At 57.3% G+C, this 18,834-nt stretch overlaps 2 protein-coding genes across 3 annotated transcripts; one reads left to right on the forward strand and one right to left on the reverse strand.

Annotated features, from left to right (window-relative positions):
* Positions 1-1,391: 1,391 nt before the first annotated feature.
* BAD (BCL2 associated agonist of cell death) lies at positions 1,392-14,031 on the reverse strand. 2 transcript variants are annotated; one of them, XM_045064226.1, is made up of 4 exons: positions 13,838-14,031; positions 12,386-12,580; positions 2,452-2,645; positions 1,392-1,906 (listed from the first exon to the last, which is right to left on the reverse strand). In XM_045064226.1, exons 2-4 carry the CDS (start codon positions 12,570-12,572, stop codon positions 1,781-1,783), a joined length of 507 nt encoding a protein of 168 aa, XP_044920161.1. In that variant the 5' UTR covers positions 12,573-12,580; positions 13,838-14,031; the 3' UTR covers positions 1,392-1,780. The 2 variants fall into 2 exon arrangements, with proteins under 2 accessions (XP_044920161.1, XP_004770222.1); XM_004770165.3 differs by lacking the exon at positions 13,838-14,031 and adding an exon at positions 12,864-12,980.
* A 51-nt stretch (positions 14,032-14,082) lies between these two features.
* Positions 14,083-17,791, forward strand: GPR137 (G protein-coupled receptor 137). The gene is made up of 8 exons (XM_004770166.3): positions 14,083-14,578; positions 14,763-15,134; positions 15,217-15,266; positions 16,199-16,424; positions 16,529-16,678; positions 16,815-16,943; positions 17,059-17,177; positions 17,491-17,791. The coding sequence occupies exons 1-8, from the start codon at positions 14,231-14,233 to the stop codon at positions 17,648-17,650; spliced, it is 1,554 nt and encodes a 517-aa protein (XP_004770223.3). The 5' UTR covers positions 14,083-14,230; the 3' UTR covers positions 17,651-17,791.
* The last annotated feature ends 1,043 nt before the right edge of the window (positions 17,792-18,834 follow it).

An 18,834-nucleotide genomic window follows, 5' to 3' on the forward strand; every position in this document is an offset into this window, starting at 1 on the left:
CGGGCCTGGACCCTCTGTGGCAGACTGTCTTGGCCTTGGGACAGCCTGCGTGGAGTGGTACAGACCCTGCTGTGAGGGTGCGGCTAGGTTCTGCTGCAGGCTCAGGAGCTCAGGCTGGCACTTCTTCAAGGCCTCTCCCGGCTTCCTGGCGCTTCGCTTCCCGGCCTCACGGCCTCCCTCCTCCAGAGGAAGGCAGCCTCTTATCTGGGCTTATCTCCTGCCAATTGAGTGTTTTCTTTCTTTGTTTTTGCTGCAGCCTCAGGCAAACAGACAGGGTGGGGAGGTGATAGAGAAAGGGCCAGCCCTGCTCTGGGCTGGGGGCCTCTCCCCTTTGCCCTGTTCCCTCAGGGTTAATACCACGGCCCAAACCCTCCTTGCTTCTGTGGTCAGGCCTGGTCTTGTCTCCAAACTGGCCTACTCTATTCTGTGGCCAGGCCACTCAGCCACCAAGGCTTCTCTTCCTAATTTGGCTGGCCGCCACCTGTAGAAACACTCCATGTCAGTCCCTGGGTCCTCAAAGTCCAAGCTCAACTCCAAACTTCCTGGGATGACATTCCAGCCCCCTCAGAATCCTGGCCTCTGCTGCTCCCCCCTCCCATCCTTCCATGGGTCCACTCTTTACAGGGAATGACAGTTCCCTCTTCCACATCGCTCTTCAATTCCCAGGGCTAACTCACCTCCTCCCTGAAGCCCTCCCGGACTTTGCCTCACCCCGGTTCTGAGTCCCTATTACAGCACTCAGCTGGCGGTAACTCCACTCTGAGAGCCTGGTACTCCCCCTGCCAGGAAGCTTGAGGAGCTGTGGCGTAATTCAGCTCTGTACACCCTGTACCAAGCGCTAGCTGGTCTATAGGGGGCGCCAGTAAATCTTCCTGGAATTGAGCTCCGAGCTCCGCTCCCAAGCCCTGGTGAAGCTCCAGTTCTCCTGTGACCAGTCCGGTCACAACCCTGGGCCCAACCTTCCGTTGCCCCCCTCCCCCGCTCTGAGCGTCCCTGCCAGTTCCCTGAGCAGAGCTGGCCCCAGGCCGGCCACACAGTAGCTGTTTGAAAGGGCTGACCCAAATAGGAACAAATGACCCTCCCTGGGGGCCGGCGGCACGGTTTGCAGAGCGCGGAATTCCGGCGGCCCGCCGGCCTGCAGTTCCCAATTACCATATTAGAGATAAGGACCTGCAGGTCCCAAGGCCCGCTGCGCTCTGCTTTCCAGAGGCCAAGAAGCCCTGGCTCTCTGGTTGCCGCCTGGACCCGTTCCCGGTCTCGGTTCCAGGGTAAGTCGCTCAAAAAGAGCCTCACTTTCTCTTATGTGTAAAGCGAAGACTTCTTTTGAAACTGCATGTGCTAGCACTGCCCCTGCCTGCGAAGCCCCAAGCGACGGAAAGAGAAGACTCGGCGGCACAAACGCGGGCTTTATTAAGCACATGTCGCTGCAAGCGATGGCCCCCAGCGACACCGCGGAGGAAAGGGTTCTGGTGAGAAGTCAGGACTTCTTCGAATTGCAACTTGCAGACGATGAGGGTATCCCATCGCCGGGGGCGGGATCACAGGGCCACTTCCGGCGGCTAAGAGCCGATAAAACTTCAAAACTTCCGACGAGGACAAACCCCTCCGTGCTCTTCGTACACACCGGAAGGAAATCGGGCTTTGGGTCAGATCACCTCCTTCGAAAAGGAAAGGACTGATCCTCTTTCTTGCATAAAGCCTGCGGAAAAGACTTCCGCCCACACCCAAGATGGCCGCCGGCGGCGCCGGGAAAGGGGGGGGTTTCGGGCTGTGGGACGGGTCATTGGGAGGGGGCGGAGCCTCCTCTCCCCAAGTTCCGATCCCACCAGGACTGGATGACGCGCGTCCAACTGGGGCTCTGTCGCATCTGCGTGGCTGTGCCTGCGCTCTTCGGGCGAGGAAGCCCCTTCGGGTGGGAAGAGAGGGTTAAATGAGTTAGCCTGTCGTGGCAGCCCAAGTCGGAGCCCTCCACCTCTGAAATCCACCGCTGAGATGCCCGGGGCCCTAAACCATACATAGCTCCCCGCATGCCCTGTACGAGTGGCCTCCTCACCACTTACGGGAGCTCCAAGGGTCGCTTGGGCCCTCAGAAATGGGACTGGTTAGATCCCAGACGCACCCTGCCAGGGGCGCTGGGGGAGAACGCTTAGGACCTTGCGAGTATCAGAGCCCGAGACCTAGCCTCGAAGCCCGAACGGCAATTCAAGCACTAAGTAATTCTGAACCTGAGACCGAAGAACCCGGATATCCGAAAGGGGCCGATCGCGAGCACAAATACCAGCATGCCTCGCGCCCCGAGCATCCCGGAAACTCTGGCGCTTTGGCCTTCTGATCCTCGGTCCGGACTACAGATACCGGCAGGCACTAGGACGCAGGAAGAGTGGCCCGGGGCGGGGTGGGGTGGGGTGCCCCGAACTACAGATCCCGACATGCTTTGGGGCCGGCGCTCACCTTGAAGGAGCCCTGGAACTCGTCGCTCATCCTCCGGAGCTCGCGGCCGTAACGCAGTGCCGCACAGAGGTTGGGGGGCGCTGACCGCGAGCGCCCCCGGAAAGGGCTAAGCTCTTCTTCCTCCATCCCCTCATCTTCCTCGGTCCCCGCGGGGTACGAGCTGTGGCGACTCCGCGTCTCCACAGCCCCAGCGCCTGCACAGGGAACGGAGGCGGCATGAGTCCCCACTCCTCTGTGCCTCCAGCTTTGCCAAAGCCCTCGGCACCAGCTCCCTGCCCGCTGATGTCCCTGGGTGCCCAGTAGCTTGGCAGGTGCCTCAAAGTACCTCCGAGACCCAGTTCAGTTCCTTCATACGTAAAGTGAGGGAAGCTCGTGGGGCTTTTGTGAAGATTCGCATTAACTTCTCATTAATCCCATAAATCTTAATTGAGCCCCAATAATGGGCCAGGCCCTTAGTGTATTAAATGACCTCTGCTGCTGTCCGCGCCCGGGCATAAGTCGCATAGCTATCAGCGCAAGGCCACGGGGCCTCAGGGCAGTCCTTGGAGGAAATCAATCACTTGGATGAGATCTCCTGCCTTAGGCAGGGCTGAACTCCAGCTCTGCAAGTGACCTGCTGGGACCCATTTGTTTCACTGTTGTGCCCTAGGGAGACCTTGGGCCCTGGAGAGCAAGGACCTGTCAGCAGCATGTCTGTACCTCCCAAAACACCTGCTTTGAAGAGTCTGGAAGGGTCTGTTGACTTTTTTTTAAGGTAATGATTATGGAGCACTTACTATGTGCCAGCCCTGGGAATTCCCTCATGCTCCCAACCAGCCTAAGAAGGGAGTCCTAACAAGACCTCCATTTTACAGACGAGAAGACAGAGGCTTAGAGAGTGGAGACTTGTCCACAGTCGCACAGTATGATGTTCTCAGGTTGGAAGTCTCTAGACTTCCGGAGCCCAGTGATCAATAAATGAGCTACACCTCTTCCCTTATCAGACCACCCTTGAGCTCTGAGCCAGTGTGCTTACCCGTGTAGGGGTGGACCTGTCCCTGACTACCAGTGGCAGTGGAAAGGTCACATAAAACAACGTGAAAGTGCTCCGGAAACTGGAAGTACACGACAAGTTGTCTTTCATGGTCACCTCTCCTGTGTTCTTAGTCTGTCTGACCTGTGTACTGTGTGCCGTTCCTCCGCTCCCATCAACACCCATCCCCAAATCTAGACCAACAAAGACCTAGAACCAGTCCCAGGAGCAGAAACCCAGAGCTACCTAGTACCGTGAAAGCCAGCAGGGAAGTGGTGCAGGGGAAGGTTCTCAGGGCCCCCAGCAAGGCCCATCTGTTAGGAAAGGCATTGAGGAAGTAAGATTTAGGCTCAGAAGCCATGGCAAAACGGTGTCTCAGCCTCTCCCAGAGGACCTTATGCAAAGCCCTGTGGGTCACTTTCAGGGGCCATAGGGCCTCCAAGGGGCCCAGTTCCAGAGACGGGACTAAGAAAGCTAAGAAGGAAAGAGGGTACGGGATCCAGAAAGGCCTAGGCTAAGAGGGTGGTCCGAGCTCCTGGCTGTTCTGAGCTTTACGGAAGTCCAGGCCCGAGGTCGGGCAGGAACACCGCGAGGCCTCTGAGGAGTGAGGTGGAAGTGGGGAACAGGAAGCTAAATCAGAAATCAGGACTAGGGATACAGGCTGGAAGAGTCAGGAACAGAAACACCTTGACAAGGACACGCCCACCCACTGAGCCCTTATCCAGTTCTGTGGGGTGTGGGGGCGGGGCAGAGGCAGGGCCCCACCTCAACCAGTTTAATTTCCTGCTTTGTGATTTTAGCCCCCACTCCTTTATTTTAAGATTCTATTTATTTATTTGAGAGAGAAAGGGGAAGAGAGTGCATGCTCTTGGGCAGGGGGTGGGGCATGCTGAGTAGGAGCCCCACTGCGGGGCCATCCAGATGCTCCACCTTGGGCCCTTCCTACTGGGGCCTCAGTGTCTTCCTCTATGAAATGGGGGCAGGGGTGGCTCAGTCAGTTGGGCGTCTGCCTTCAGCTCTAGCCCTGCATGGGGCTCCCTGCTCAGTGTGGAGTCTGCCTCTTCCTCTCCATCTGCCTCTTTCCCAGCTCACACTCTAATAAAATAAAATCTTAAAAAAAAAAGGGGGGGGGGACACCTGGGTGGCTCACACGGTTAGGGGGTTAAATGTCTGCCTTTGGCTCAGGTCATGATCCCAGGCTCCCTCTTCCTCTGCCCCTCCCCCCATTCATGCTCTTTCTCCAATAAATAAATCTTAAAGAATAAAAAAATAAAATAAATAAATGGGGGCAGTCCCCGTCTCCCAGGACCACCCCAATAACAGATGAGACAAGGAGAGAACCAGGTTCTGACCCCTTTTACATCCTGAAACCTCCCAGCTTCCCAGTGAGGCAGCGGCAAAGTCCCAACCCCCACCCCCCTACTCATGCTACAGAGGAAGAAGTGGAGGCACCTAGAGGTTAGGAAGTTGCCAGAGGTCCTGCGGCGGGCACACCCTCCTGGCCATTTAAGGGCTCAAGGAACGTCAGCTATTCTCCTTCACTAGCTTTTAAGAAAGCGCACAACCCCTACACTTGACAGACGCCAGGTGCGAGAAAGTCAGAAAGCAAGTGACTTGTGGGTGGCCACTTGGTCTGGATGCCAAGCCCCCCGCCGGGAAATCAGAAGAGCACTGGCCATGTCAGTCAGCCTCACAGTTCTTCACCTGAATCAATTCATTACGTCCCCACCACACCCTGTGAGGAAGGTTCCTCACTGTCCCCATTTTACGGAGAAGACTAAGGCCCAGAGAGGTTAAGTCACTTCCCTGATGTCACCCAGCTTGTAGGTGGCAGAGCTGGGATCCAAACCCAACCAGTCTGGCTCCAGGGCCTGTGTCCTTAATGGTCATGCCCCAAGTTCCCAACATCCGCCTCACAGGCCACCTTGGGGGTGCCACTCAGGGAAGGCATCTCTGGGCCCTCCGTGAGTGTCAGCCCGACCAGGAACCTATCCTCTGGAGCAAGCTGTTTCCGCCAAAGCGGTGGATTTCGCGATGCCAAGCCAGCCACCATCAGAATGACAACCATACATGTAAACTGAGCTTTTAAAAGTGTCCTTCTTTGTACTGGAAAAAAAACCTGAGGAATTTTCTGTGAACTCCCTGGGGCAGTGGACATGCTCACTCTGAACCATCTCACTCTCCAATCAGCTCTCGCCTGGCACATTCCCACATCCCGGAGCTGGACAGAAAGGGCCTCTCCCCACTCTGGGGAAGTGAGGTGGGAGGGAGAGGGAGCAGCTCCTGCCTGGGCGAGAGCTAGGGTGGGTGCTCAGGCTTGCCTACACACACCACCCTCTCAGGTTGCCTGAGGCTGGGGTGTGGGGAGAGGGAGGGACCTCCGGTGGGAGGGGCCCCAAGCTCCAGCAAAATTTTAAATTCTTTACCATGGGGCCTCTGGGTAAGTGGGTGGGGGCCGAACACACCTAAGTTGACGCTTTCGAGAGCATCCTTACACACTTGATCAAAATGCTGGTGTTCCAGGCAGCTGGAGGCAGTGAAGCTTGGTCATCAGGCAACTCGGGGTTTGAATCCTGCTCTCCTGCCTGCAGGGGCTCACCCACTGCTAGCCTCCCACCCCCAGCAGGCAACCAGGCTGGTGGCCCAAGCTGAGCATGTGCGTGGCGCCCATCAGGTTCCAGCACCTGCAGGAAGCCCAGGCTCCTTGTCTACCCTAAAGCCATCTGGGGTACAGAAATCTCTTACTGGCCTGCAAAGAACACACCCCATCTTGCTCGGAGCTGCTGAATCAGAAAAACACTCTATAGCAGGAGCTGGCAAATGTTTTCGGTAAAGGGCCAGAGAGGAAATGTTTTGGGCCACTGCACGCCACACGGTCTCTGTGACAACTACTCAGTTCTGTGGTCATTGCTTGAAAGAAGCCATGAACAATATATAATTGCGTTGTTGTATTCCACTAAAATGTTTATAATGTCAAAACCATTCTTAGTTCACAGGCTGACAAAAAAAAATAGGGATTTAGGGACGCCTGGGTGGCTCAGTCAGTTAAACTGCTGCCTTCGACTCAGGTCATGATCCCAGGGTCCTGGGATTGAGTTCCGCATCGGGCTCCCTGCTCAGCAGAGAGCCTGCTTCTCTCTCTTCCTCTGCCTGCCACCCTGCCTCTTCCCCTGCTTGTGCTCTCTGATAAATAAACAAATAAAATCTTAAAAAAAAAATAGGGATTTAGCCTGTGGCTGTGGTTTGCCAACCCTTGCCCTAAATCCAACTGTGTCTGTCCTCTGCCTGAAACCTTCAACGGCTCCCCATTGCCAAGGAAATAAAGTCCAAACTCCTTAGTGTGGCTTTCAAGGTCTTTACATTCTGGTTCTAACTTAACCTTTCTGTGTCCATTATCAGGAGGCATGGGTTGTCCATGTCTATGGCAGTCCTCAGCTCTGCTCAGGGTTTGGGCCAACAATTCACATTAACAACAAGAGCAACAGGGGCACCTGGGTGGCTCAGTCAGTCGAGTGACTGCCTTCGGCTCAGGTCATGATCCCAGCATCCTGGGGTCAAGTCCCATATCAGGCTCCTTGCTCAGTGCAGAGCCTGCTTCTCTCCCTGCCTCTGGCTCTCCCTGCCCAAATGCTCTCTAACAAATAAATAAAAATTAACAACAACAATGGCAACAACTGTTGCAGTCTCGTAAGAACAGCAAAGGCTCCTCTGTGCCGGGCACTGTCTCTTTTTTCTTTTTTCTTTTTTTTTAAAAACAAAGATTTTTATTTATTTATTTGACAGAGGAAGGAAAGAGATTACAAGCAGAGAGGGGGAAGGAGCCTCCCAGCTAAGCAGAGAGCCGATGTGGGGCTGGAACCTAGGACCCCGGGATCAGGACCCGAGCCAAAGGCAGAGGCTTAACCCACTGAGCCACCCAGGTGCCCGCAGGCACTGTTTCTAAGCACTTTTCCTTTTTTTTTTTTTTTGCGAAGCTTTTTCTTTTTCTTTTGAAGATTTTATTTATTTGAGAGAGAGACAGAGAGAGTGAGAGAGAACACGAGCAGGGTGACGAGTAGAGGGAGAAACAGACTCCCTCCTGACCAGGGAGCCCGGATGCGGAGGCTAGATCCTGGGGCTCCAGGGTCATGACCTGAGCAGAAAGCAGACACTTAACTGACTGAACCGCCCAGGTGCCCCAGCGCGTTTCCCATATTAACTGATCAGATCCCCCCCATAAGAAGGGAAAGTTTCTATTCTCACTTTACAGGTAAGAAAACTGAGGCAGACAGTTAACTCGCCTGCTCAAGTTCAGCCCCCTAAGGGAGGGTGAGGAGGTGTTTGAACCCTGTGGTCTGGCCTCCCTCCCCACCATCCACACACACTCCCAGTTGTTCCTGTTCCCAGTGCACCTACCTGTCCAGGGCCCTGGGCTATGCGCTGGGGCTGTCACAGCACAAAAGGTGTCACAGTCTCTGCCCTGGGGACATGCACACATCCATTCCCACAGGGCCCAGGGGTCAGGGAATGTGGACTCGGGACTCCGGGACTCAGCGGGCCTGGAGGGGGCAGGGGCTCTGTGGCTCCCAAAGAGCAATCCCCCCCTCCCCAACCTTGCTGATCTTTTCTGGGAAAATCATTTGCTTTTTAGGCACTGAAAACTAAGTCCAGGGGCGCCTGGGTGGCTCAGTGGGTTAAAGCCTCTGCCTTCGGCTCAGGTCATGATCTCAGGGTCTTGGGATCCAGCCAGGCATCGGTGTTGGCTCTCTGCTCAGCAGGGAGTCTGCCCCCCCCCACCCTCCTCTGCCTGCCTCTCTGCCTACTTGTGATCTCTGTCAAATAAATAAATAAAATCTTTAAGGAAAAAGGAAAACTAAGTCCAGAGGTGGGTGGGGGGAGTGGGTACCTGGGCGAGGGAATGAGCCCTGTTACATGCAACTGGTGAGTCACTGACCTCCAACTCTGAAACTTATAATACAATCTATGTTAATGAATTGAATTTAAATTAAAAAAATAAAACTAAGTCAAAAGTTTAAGAACTCCCATCAATGGCTACTTTCTCCCTTGCTGTCCTCCTCAAGGAAGGGTCTGGAGCTTGGGGAGGCGCCCCCGCCCTCAGGCTACACACTCACTGGTGCAGGAGCTTCCTCCAGTCCCGAACCGAACCCCGTTCACTCCCAGGACCCAAGTGGCCCTTCTGCTTTCCAGCCTCTCCCTCCTTCCCCGGGAGAGAAGCTTCAGGAACTCCATCCTAAGCCTCGCAGCTTCTACCTGGCTGGCTCCCTCCCCTAGAAGCCCACTCTAATGATGCCAGAACTCCCAGAGCCAGGCTACACCCCACACCGAGACCACTGCCTCTCTGTGCAGACACCCTCCAGCACCCCTCCGCAGCTGGGCTGAGTCAGGCACAGCTCTGGCTAAACTCTAACTCCCAGCTGGCCCCTTGGACCCCCAGGCTGAAGAAAAGCATAGCCATGCTGCCTCCACTGAAATTCATGGCATGGGTGCCTGGGTGGCTCAGTCAGTTAAGCATCTCAGGTCATAATTCCAGGGTCCTGGGATCCAGCTGCACATCTGGCTCCCCGTTCAGCGGGAAGCCTGCTTCTCCATCTCCCACCCCGCCTGCTTGTGTTCCCTCTCTCTCTCGCTGTGTCTCTCTTTGTCTCTGACAAATAAATAAGAAAATAAATAAATAAATAAAACCTTAAAAAAAAAAAAAAAAAAGCGTCTGCCTTCGGCTCAGGTCATGATCCCAAGGTCCTGGGATCTTTACCACTCAGGCTCCTTGTTCAGTGGGGAGTCTTGCTTCTCCCTGTCCCTCAGCCCTTCCTGGCCACTCATGTTCTCTCTCTCCCTCACTCACTCTTGAATAAACAAGCAAAATCTTTAGGGGGGAAAAAAAAAGTTTATAATTTAGGGGCGCCTGGGTGGCTCAGTGGGTTAAGCCGCTGCCTTCGGCTCAGGTCATGATCTCAGGGTCCTGGGATTGAGTCCCGCATCGGGCTCTCTGCTCAGCAGGGAGCCTGCTTCCCTCTCTCTCTCTCTCTGCCTGCCTCTCTGCCTACTTGTGATTTCTCTCTGTCAAATAAATAAATAAATAAATCTTAAAAAAAAAACGTTTATAATTTAAAAAAAAAGAAACTGGCCACGTGGCGCCCTTGACATTGCCCCGCCCACCCCGCATACTCTCCCACCCCGCATACTCTGGGCTTGGGGACCGATGGCCACTTCAAGACTGATCCGCTCTCGTCCCACCCTTTCCTGGAGAAACTGGCAGCACCCCCAAGAGAAACTTCTGCTGGGGCCCCTGAGTGACTCAGTTGTTAACCGTGTGCCTTCGAGGCTCAAGTCCTGATCCCAGGGTCCTGGGACGGAGCCCCGCATCAGGCCCCCAGCTGAGTGGGAGGCCTGCTTCTCCCTCTCCCACTCCCCCTGCTTGTGTTCCTTCTCTCACATCTGTCAAATAAATAAAATCTTTAAAAAAGGGAGAGAGAGAGAAAGAGAAACTTCTTCTACTTCCTATCTACTCACAACCTCCCACTCCTGTCCACTGTCTCGCATTTAGCTGAGCCAGCCCTCCCCGGGTGCCAGACCCCAGTGTCCTACTCGAGGACTTCTCTCTAGTTAGTGTCCCTTCTCTCCTACCTCATATGGTAGTTCCTTGGCTCCTGGATTACCCCCCTCAGCTTCTAGACAAGCTATTTTCTTTCCCCTTAAACCACAAAACAACAACGGCAACAAAAACACCACCCCCTCCTTGGGTCTTCGCTGCACCCCTTTCCTGGAGCACCGCTGCCCAAAGGGGGCTCCCCTGTCTCCACCTCTCTTCCCATTATCCTTCCCTTCTGAACTGACGTCAGCCTTCCCCCCATCTCCTCACCCAAACTGCAACGGCGGCGTGTGTTGGCGACTCCAACGGCCCTCTCCCAGATCTCCAGCCAGAAGCAATCCCCTGCTGCGTGGGCCCTGCCAGCTCCTGGTTTCCCTCCTATCCTGCTAATTTCTTCCCTGCTGCCTCCCTCAGAAGGTCAAGGCCCCAGGCTCAGAGCAGCCCCCCCCCCCCCCCTACACTGGCTGCCTAGGCCTCAGAGAACACTACCTCTGGGACTGACAACTCCCAGGTGTATAAATCCCTCTTGGGCCTATCCAACCGGCTGCCCAGGAGGCCCCCCTACCCTCACTTGGCCCACACCAGGCTCCTGATTTGGCTGTAGCTCCATCAGAGTCAAGGGCAGGGTCCTCCAGGTGCCCAGCCCAGACGCCTCGAGGCCCTCCCTGATTCCTCTCTCTCCTGCACACCCCCACACCCAGTCTGTTGGCAAATCCTGCCAGTTCTACCTACAAAATAAATGTGTACCACTTCCTCTGCCTCCAACAGGCACAAGTCATCATCCTCTCTCACTGGGACTCTCCCAGCAGCCTCCCCTGCAGCACCCCCACGGGGCTGCTTTTGCCCACTGCATACTAGTCCCAACACAGAGGCCCTGGTGAGGTTCTTGATTCCGTATCAGACAGCCCTGCCTCTGCTCCCGGTCCTCCCCCATGTTTTCACTCAAAGTGAAAGCCAATGTCCTGGCACAGGCCTTCCAGGCCCCGCCCACATGCTCCACCCACCATTCATCTTCCCTGAGGCATCTTGACCTCTCCCCCCCACCTCAGTGACCTAGACTGTGTCCTGCCTTCAGGGCGTTTGCAGGGGCCCTTCCCTAGGCTGGGATATTTTTCCAGTTAGGATCTGTTTTTCTGGGGACAGGGGCAGGGCTCACCTCTCACCCCCTTCTAACCTTGCTTCCTACCATGCTGGGCTGACCCTGACCACCTCCGGCAGAGTCACTCCCCCAGCCTTCTGGTACTCGGGATCCAGAGAGAAAGTAGAGAATGCTTCTGGCACCGCCAGGACTGCAGGGCAGCATTTGTTTGTTTGTTGATGGCCTGTCTCTTCCCACTCAACTAGAACCTGGAGGCACCACAAAGAGCAAGGACTTTTATCTCTTTTGTTCACTAATGTACCCCCTGGCGGCTGGGGCAACACTTGGCACAAGTGAAGCCCTGGATACTGAAGGTGAAGAGGAACCACGAGGCCTGGTGGAAAGCCGAGAGCAGCCAAGTGCAAAGATCTGGACGCTAAAGGAGTTAAAGAAAGTCTTTGGGGTTCAGTCTGACAAAGTGTGTGTGCGCGCGGGCTGGGGAGGAGGACTTCGTAAGCCTTCTTGTTCGTGAGCCTGGGAGTAGTGGTCTTTCTGGCTTCATGATGTTAAGGATAGGTGTTTTGTTTACAGAAGATCTCTATGGTTGTTCTAGGTGCCAAGACCGGGGGTGGGCACTGGGGAGGTGGACACTGGGGAGAAATGGCTGCCATTCCTCCAGTGGACACTGGATGGACATCCTTTCTTTCGGCTCAGCACTGGGTCCCCTCGCTGAGTGTGTCCAGACCCCTTCTCCTCCATCTGTCTTTCTTGTTATGTAAAAGTAGTGTTGTCGTATTTTAGATTTTATTTACTTATTTGACAGAGACACAGGGAGAGTGGAAACACAAGCTGGGGGAGTGGCAGAGGGAAAAGCAGGCTTCCCGCTGAGCAGGGAGCCTGATGCAGGGCTCCATCTCCGGACCCTGGGATCGTGACCAGAGCCCAAGGCAGGACTGAGCCACCCAGGCGCCTCTGTCTCCAGGTGATTTCTGTGCTGGTCCTAGGCTAACAGCTACATTCTTTGAGCATTTACTATGCACTGGCACTATAATTAAGTGCTTCCTATATATTTCTGGTATCATCCCAACAGCCCTACAACAGTGGTGATTAATTGCTCTGTTTTACAGAAGAGGAAACTGAGGAGCAGACACGTTAGGCACTTACTCGAAGCCAGCCAGTTAGTGGGGATGCAGCTGGGATGTGGGGAGCTGCTGGGCAAGGTGGACAGGCAGGTGGTTGGGGGGTGGGTACCTACCTCCATGGTGGCTGCTGCTGGCCGGCTGCCCCTGCTGGTGACCAGCTTCCCCTAGGAGGCCTGGGGCCGTCTGCAGGTGCTTGCCAAGGCCTGGGGGTTGATCCCCTGTGGGGCTGGGGCCCAGGCCCCTATCTGCAGGGCTGGAGTCTTCCTGCTCACTGGGCTCAAACTCTGGGATCTGGAACATGCTCTGGGCTGTGGGGGCAAGATGGCAGGTAGTTAGGGCACAAGCTGGGGCAAATGGTGACTGGTGAAGGGAGGGGCAGATGACTGTAGTTCCCTCTCCCACCTTAGAACCCCACGTTCACCCTGCTTCCCAGGCCCAGATCTGTCCACTGAGCCTAGCCGGGCAGGTCGTTCAGCCTGTCCAAACAGGACCGAACTCTCCTCTTTTGGAGCCCTGGTGCTGTGAAGCAGTCCCAGTCCCCTACTCAGACCCAGGCCCAACCTGCCCTCGGTGGCGGCACACGAGTCTTACCCCAAGCCCGATCTCGAGGAGGCCCCTGACCCGGGCCTGCCGCCTCCCTCTAGTACCGAGGGAGCCCGGCCCTAGTTGCCCGGGCAACGGGAACTGTCACCGACCCGGCCCAATCAGCTCTTGAAATGTCACTAGGGCTGGCCAGGGGGCGTGGCCGCCCCGGCCCAGCCTCCGCCCCCGCCGGCGGACAGGCTCCCTGCCCACCGTCGTTCCACTAGGTCCCTGTCTCGCCTCCCGCCGCTCAGTTCCCGACTTCCTTGTGCCCGAGCCATGTGTGGGAGCAGATGAGGGATTCTCTGGGTCCCCATTTGGAACCTGGAGACCAGCTTCTGCTGACAAGCCCTTCAGCCCCTCTGGGCCTTAGTCTCCACTCCTGTAGAATGAAGATAATGACACCTCCCTTAGAAGCCAGACAACTTTGTAAACCGAGTGATTACTGTGGGTGAAAGCACTTTGCAAAGGCTTCAGTTGAAGCTCAGCCGTCGATGCAGGTGTTGTTGCTGTTGTCCCTGCTTCATCTGGATGACATTGTCGTTGCTGTTGTCACTGCTCCGTGTGGACTGGGTAGCCGGGTCGGGAAGTCCCGCTCCCTCTTCCCCACGGTGGAAACCTCGCACCGCCCGCCTCGGGGGCACTACTCCGCGCCAGCTCAGGAGAGCTCGAGATAAGCGAGGGAGCCTCCTCTCCGGCAGGATGACTGCCCCGGCGCAGGAGAGGGGGTCCCGTTGAGGGCGGCCGTAGGACTCGCGGAAGCAGGCAGCCGGCCAGGTGAGCGGGAACGGCGGCCCGCCGGGGAGTGGGGCGGGCGTGCCTCCCCGGGACTGCGGGGCCCTGCGGGTTAAACCCAGGGGGCGGGGCCCGGGGGCCATCTTGGCTGTGGGCGGAAGTTTCCTTCCGAGAGCGGGTGAGGGGGAGTTGTTGCCGCCCCCCAGGCCGGGCGGCGCAATCTGGATTTGGGGATAGGGAGGAGAAACCTGGGAACTGGCGGCCCCCCAAACAGACGAGGGCAGGTGGCTCCGGGCACTGCCCACCCGGGCGCCCGCCGGATGCGGTTCCGCCCCAGCGTCTCGGCCTCCCGCTGCTTCTAGTAACCCCTGGCGCCCGCCGCCGGCGCACCTCGCGCCAATTCTCGAACGGCTCCGCGCCGGGCGCGGCGCGGGCCTGCGGAGCTGGTGGGGGCCAGACCCTCCGCATTTAGCGTAGCGAACGGCGCCCGCGCAGGCGCAGGCGCAGGAGGGGGCGGAGCAGCGGGAGCCGGGGAGCTGGGGAGCCGGAGCCCCGGGTCCCAGCGACCAGAGCCGGCTCCCCCAGCGGCGTCCTGAGCACCCGGCATTGGCCTCCTCCCGGCCCTCGAGGCTGGAGAGTGGATGCTGTGGGGGGTGGGGTGGGGGCGGGGCAGCGTCGTCCGGAATTCCGAGGACGGAAGGCAGAGGCCACCCCCAATCCGGATTATTGGAGGGGAGAGAGACCCCCGGTTTGGTGGGGTGGGGGGAGAGCTGGGCGTTGAGCGTCCCCCGCAGGGGCCGCTGCCTTCAGCCGAAGGATATCTGCCGGCTCTCCCCCTCCAGCCGGGACGACTCCGACGACCAAGGCCAGGGACCCCTGTCCTTCAGGCTCTGCACCCCCTCATCCTGGCTCTGGGACTGGCCCAGGGAGGATATCCTGCCCACTTCCCGCCTCTGCCTTCCAGAGGGTCTGTCCTTCCACGCCCCAGAGTAAGGGGGCTGGGGCTGCGCTGCAAGGGCAGGGTCTCTCTGTTGAGGGGGAAGGGCCTGGCCAGCTCCAGTTTCTTTTCTCCTGAGCTCCCCATCTCTGTCCCTGCTCCCTGCAACCCCCACCCCTCCATATTTATTTCCCTGGCCCCCTGCCAGCCCCTCCATCTCTTTCTCTGGGATTCAGGCCTCCTGTCCTGACATGGAGAGTAACCTGTCTGGCCTGGTGCCTGCTGCTGGGCTGGTTCCTGCGCTGCCTCCCGCCGTGACCCTGGGGCTGACTGCGGCCTACACCACTTTGTATGCCCTGCTCTTCTTCTCGGTATATGCCCAGCTCTGGCTGGTACTTCTCTATGGGCACAAGCGTCTGAGCTATCAGACAGTGTTCCTGGCACTCTGTCTGCTCTGGGCTGCCTTGCGCACCACCCTCTTCTCCTTCTACTTCCGAGATACCCCCCGAGCCAACCGTCTGGGACCCCTGCCCTTTTGGCTTCTCTACTGCTGCCCTGTCTGCCTGCAGTTCTTCACCCTGACACTTATGAATCTCTACTTTGCCCAGGTAACCATGGTAACGGGTGGGGGTGGGCTGTGGGGTGGCAGGCCCAAGGGCCCAAAGGAATGATGGGCATCTCTGCTCCCAGGTTGTGTTCAAGGCCAAGGCGAAGCGCCGGCCGGAGATGAGCCGAGGCTTGTAAGTACATGGGATGTATGGGCGAATCCCCCAGGCCAGGGGCAGGGAGCAGCCTGGTGTCTGTTTCTTTCTTGCCCCCTGACCCTGTGCAGTACCAAGGCCGGGACAATTTAGCAGATGTTTGTGATAGAGTCATGAAAAGTTAGGCACGTGGTACAGACAGCTCAGCAAAGGCACTGCACCTGTGAAGGGCAGCATTGATGGAAACAGCCATGCTAGTGTGAAGGGATAGGGTCCCAGCCTCATCCCCAATGAAAGAAGAGCTGGAGGCTCCGGCCCTCAGAAGCCCCAGACCGCATTTGCGGCTGACCTTGGGCGGTGATAAGCTTGTCGTTTGTATAACGTCTTCCAGTTTATTAAGAGCTTTCACAAACACTATTACAACTTCCCTGGGAGGCTGTTATTATCCCCATCTGAGAGATGAAGAAACTGAGGCCTGGTAAGGTAAAGCCACATGTTCAAGGTCATAGATCTGGTGGAAGCCAGAACCAGGGCTTAAACACAGGTTTCTTTCTTTTTTTTCTTCCCTTTCCTTTTTTTTTTTTTTAAAGATTTTATTTACTTATTATCGAGAGAGAGAGTGCACAAGTGGGAAAAGGGCAGAGAGAGGGAGAAACAGACTCCCCGCTAAGCAGGGAGCCTGGGATCACAATGCAGCCAAAGGCAAACACTCAGCCTCAACTGACTGAACCACCCAAGCGCCCCGACCCCACGTCTCTGACTCTCAGTCTTGTGCTCTTTCTGCTCTACCATAGCTGTCAGTCACTGTCTGACCTCTGTGGGCCTCGGTTTCCCCATCTATGAAACTGGAGAGCCAGGGTTCAGATTGGTTGGTCTGGATTGATTCTGATTGACTCTGAGGGAGTTGAGGGGGGGGGTGTCAGTGAGTGCGAGCGATGGTTTCCTGGGGCTGACTGTGCTGTGGGCTGCAGGCTGGCTGTCCGAGGGGCCTTCGTGGGGGCCTCACTGCTCTTTCTGCTGGTGAACGTGCTGTGCGCTGTGCTGTCCCGCCGGCGCCGGGCACAGCCCTGGGCCCTCCTGCTGGTGCGAGTCCTGGTGAGCGACTCCCTCTTTGTTATCTGCGCACTCTCTCTTGCTGCCTGCCTCTGCCTTGTCGCCCGGCGGGCACCCTCCACCAGCATCTACCTGGAGGCCAAGGTAGGGCCACAAGCCCTGATCCCCGGGTGTCCCTTGGGGACTTTGGGTAGAGAGGGAGCTGGAGCTTCCCCTCCCTGAGGGTCCTCTTTTTTCATCTGTGCCAGGGGACCAGTGTGTGCCAGGCAGCTGCGATGGGTGGCGCCATGGTCCTGCTCTACGCTAGCCGGGCCTGCTACAACCTGGCGGCCTTGGCCTTGGCCCCCCGGAGTCGGCTGGATGCCTTCGATTATGACTGGTACAACGTCTCTGACCAGGTGGGCATTCAGCACAGCAGCTGCCTCCCTAGTGGCCATGGCTCTTGGCCCCCAGTTGGCCTCGACTCTGTCTGGGTCGCACCCCCCCCCCATCCCCCTGCACAGTTGTGGATTGATACAAACTGTCTTCCCACAGGCGGACCTGGTGAATGACCTGGGGAACAAAGGCTACCTGGTGTTTGGCCTCATCCTTTTTGTGTGGGAGCTGCTGCCCACCACCCTGTTGGTGGGCTTCTTCCGGGTGCACCGGCCCCCGCAGGACCTGGTAAGGGCCAGCAGAGAGGGGTGGTTGCCGGGGAATCCCTGGCCCAGGGTTTGGCGGGGCAGTGGGAAGCCAGTGGTGGGGCAGGAGAAAGCACGATGCTGGTTTCCTCCCCCAGAGCACCAGCCGCATCCTCAACGGGCAGGTCTTTGGCTCCCGTTCCTACTTCTTTGACCGGGCTGGGCACTGTGAGGACGAGGGCTGCTCCTGGGAGCACGGCCATAGCGAGAGCACCAGGTAGGAGCCCTGGCCCTGCTTCAGGTCCTCCCAGCTCCCTCCATTGAGCCATGGGGACCTAGAGCCTGGTCCTGCCACTTTCTCCCCTGGCCCCACCCCTGCTCCGCCCCTGCTTCCTGTCTGTACTGGGTGAGGTCTCTTCTGCTTCCCACCCCAAGTTGCAGTTTGCCATAGTCTAGAGGGTTCAGGCCCTAGGTACTGCAAAGGCGGAGGCCCTGGGCCGTGTGCTCATAAGCCTCTCTCCCTCCGCCAAGTCTTGGGATTGTGGCCCCGGTGCCTGCCTTGGGACTGATCCTTGTTTCTCTGCCTGCAGCATGTCGGGCAGCCTGGGCTCCGGCAGCTGGTACGGTGCCATCGGGCGGGAGCCGGGCTGGTGCGGAGGCAGCCAGACACGGACCACTCCTCTGCTCTTCTCCCAGGTGCTGGGACCAGGTGGCCACCACCACAGTCTCTACTCCACCCCACAGACGTGATGCCCTCCCACTGTCCCCGCTAGAACCCCCAGACCCTAGTCCTCCCGTCCCAGGTCCCTGTGCCAAGTTCATCTGCCGCTTCTTGCCCAGGATCATGAGAGGCTGTGGCCGCCTCTGCCCCTGGCCGGCTCCTTACTACTCCTGTCATAGTGAGCTTGTGCTGTCCCCTAGGATGGGGGGGCGTGGCCTGGCTGCCAGATGCCCACAGCACCTTGGCATGACCTGCCGTCTCCACTTCTGCACTGGAGCCACCTACCTCTCCTGCACCTGTCACTCAATAAACAGTGTCTGTGCCCCTCGTCCGTTCGCTGTCTTGTCTATTGTCGCCTTTGTGTTCTTCGCACGGTGGCCTGTACAGCTGAAGGCTGATCAGACCCAGGCCCTCCCAGGGTGTGGCTGGGGGGGGCGGGGGCACTTACCTGACCTAGGCTGGTGGGCAGGGAGAGGGAGGAGCCTGCAGTCAGAGGGGAAAGGAGGCCAGAAGAGTCTGTCCGCACTCCAGTGCCCTCTTCTCTTGACAAATGTCTACTCTCGCCTCAAAATCCTGCTTCAGATGTCACTTCCTTTATGAAGCCTTTCGTCTCCAGGTCAGGGAGCTATGCCCCCACTCCAGGGTCCAGTGGCACTGTGATTATGGGTCTCTTAGGCCTGTTCCCCTTGCTGGGTTGGGATTTCTGGAAACCCTGTTTCCCTGTCATCCTCCTAACCTGGCATTCTGGGCCAGGAATTGGTCCAGGGCCATGGAGGAGTTGGCCTGGGACTGAGAAGCCTCCACCTCCCCTCTCCTCCACCAGGTGTGGATTTGGCCGAAGAGTTGGGCTGCCCCCACAGTGCCTGCCTCATGGCCCGGAGGGCCCCTTCTCTGGCTCCCCCTAATACCACGGTCACTGCCTTCTACTGCCATGGCATTGGCAGAGCTGACCTCTGTCCTGTGGCTGGGAGTCATTTATCAGAGGGTCTCTCTCCTGTCCTATCAGAGGGCCTGATCATCACAGCTCATCGGAGTTCTGGGCCCAGCACAGATCCTGTCTTGAAACTCTCCGCTTGGGATGCTCCTGGGCACTGGGCCTTCAGGGCTTCCAGCAGGGGCATCTGACACGGACAATCAGCTTGAAGCTGAACAGCCACTCTCTGTTGAAATGAAGATTGCTAATCTTTGTAAGACACTTTATTGTGTGTGTCAG

Source organism: Mustela putorius, unplaced genomic scaffold (genome assembly GCF_011764305.1).
Source record: "Mustela putorius furo isolate JIRA1106 unplaced genomic scaffold, ASM1176430v1.1 tig00000127_pilon_pilon_pilon, whole genome shotgun sequence".
Lineage (NCBI taxonomy): Eukaryota > Metazoa > Chordata > Mammalia > Carnivora > Mustelidae > Mustela > Mustela putorius.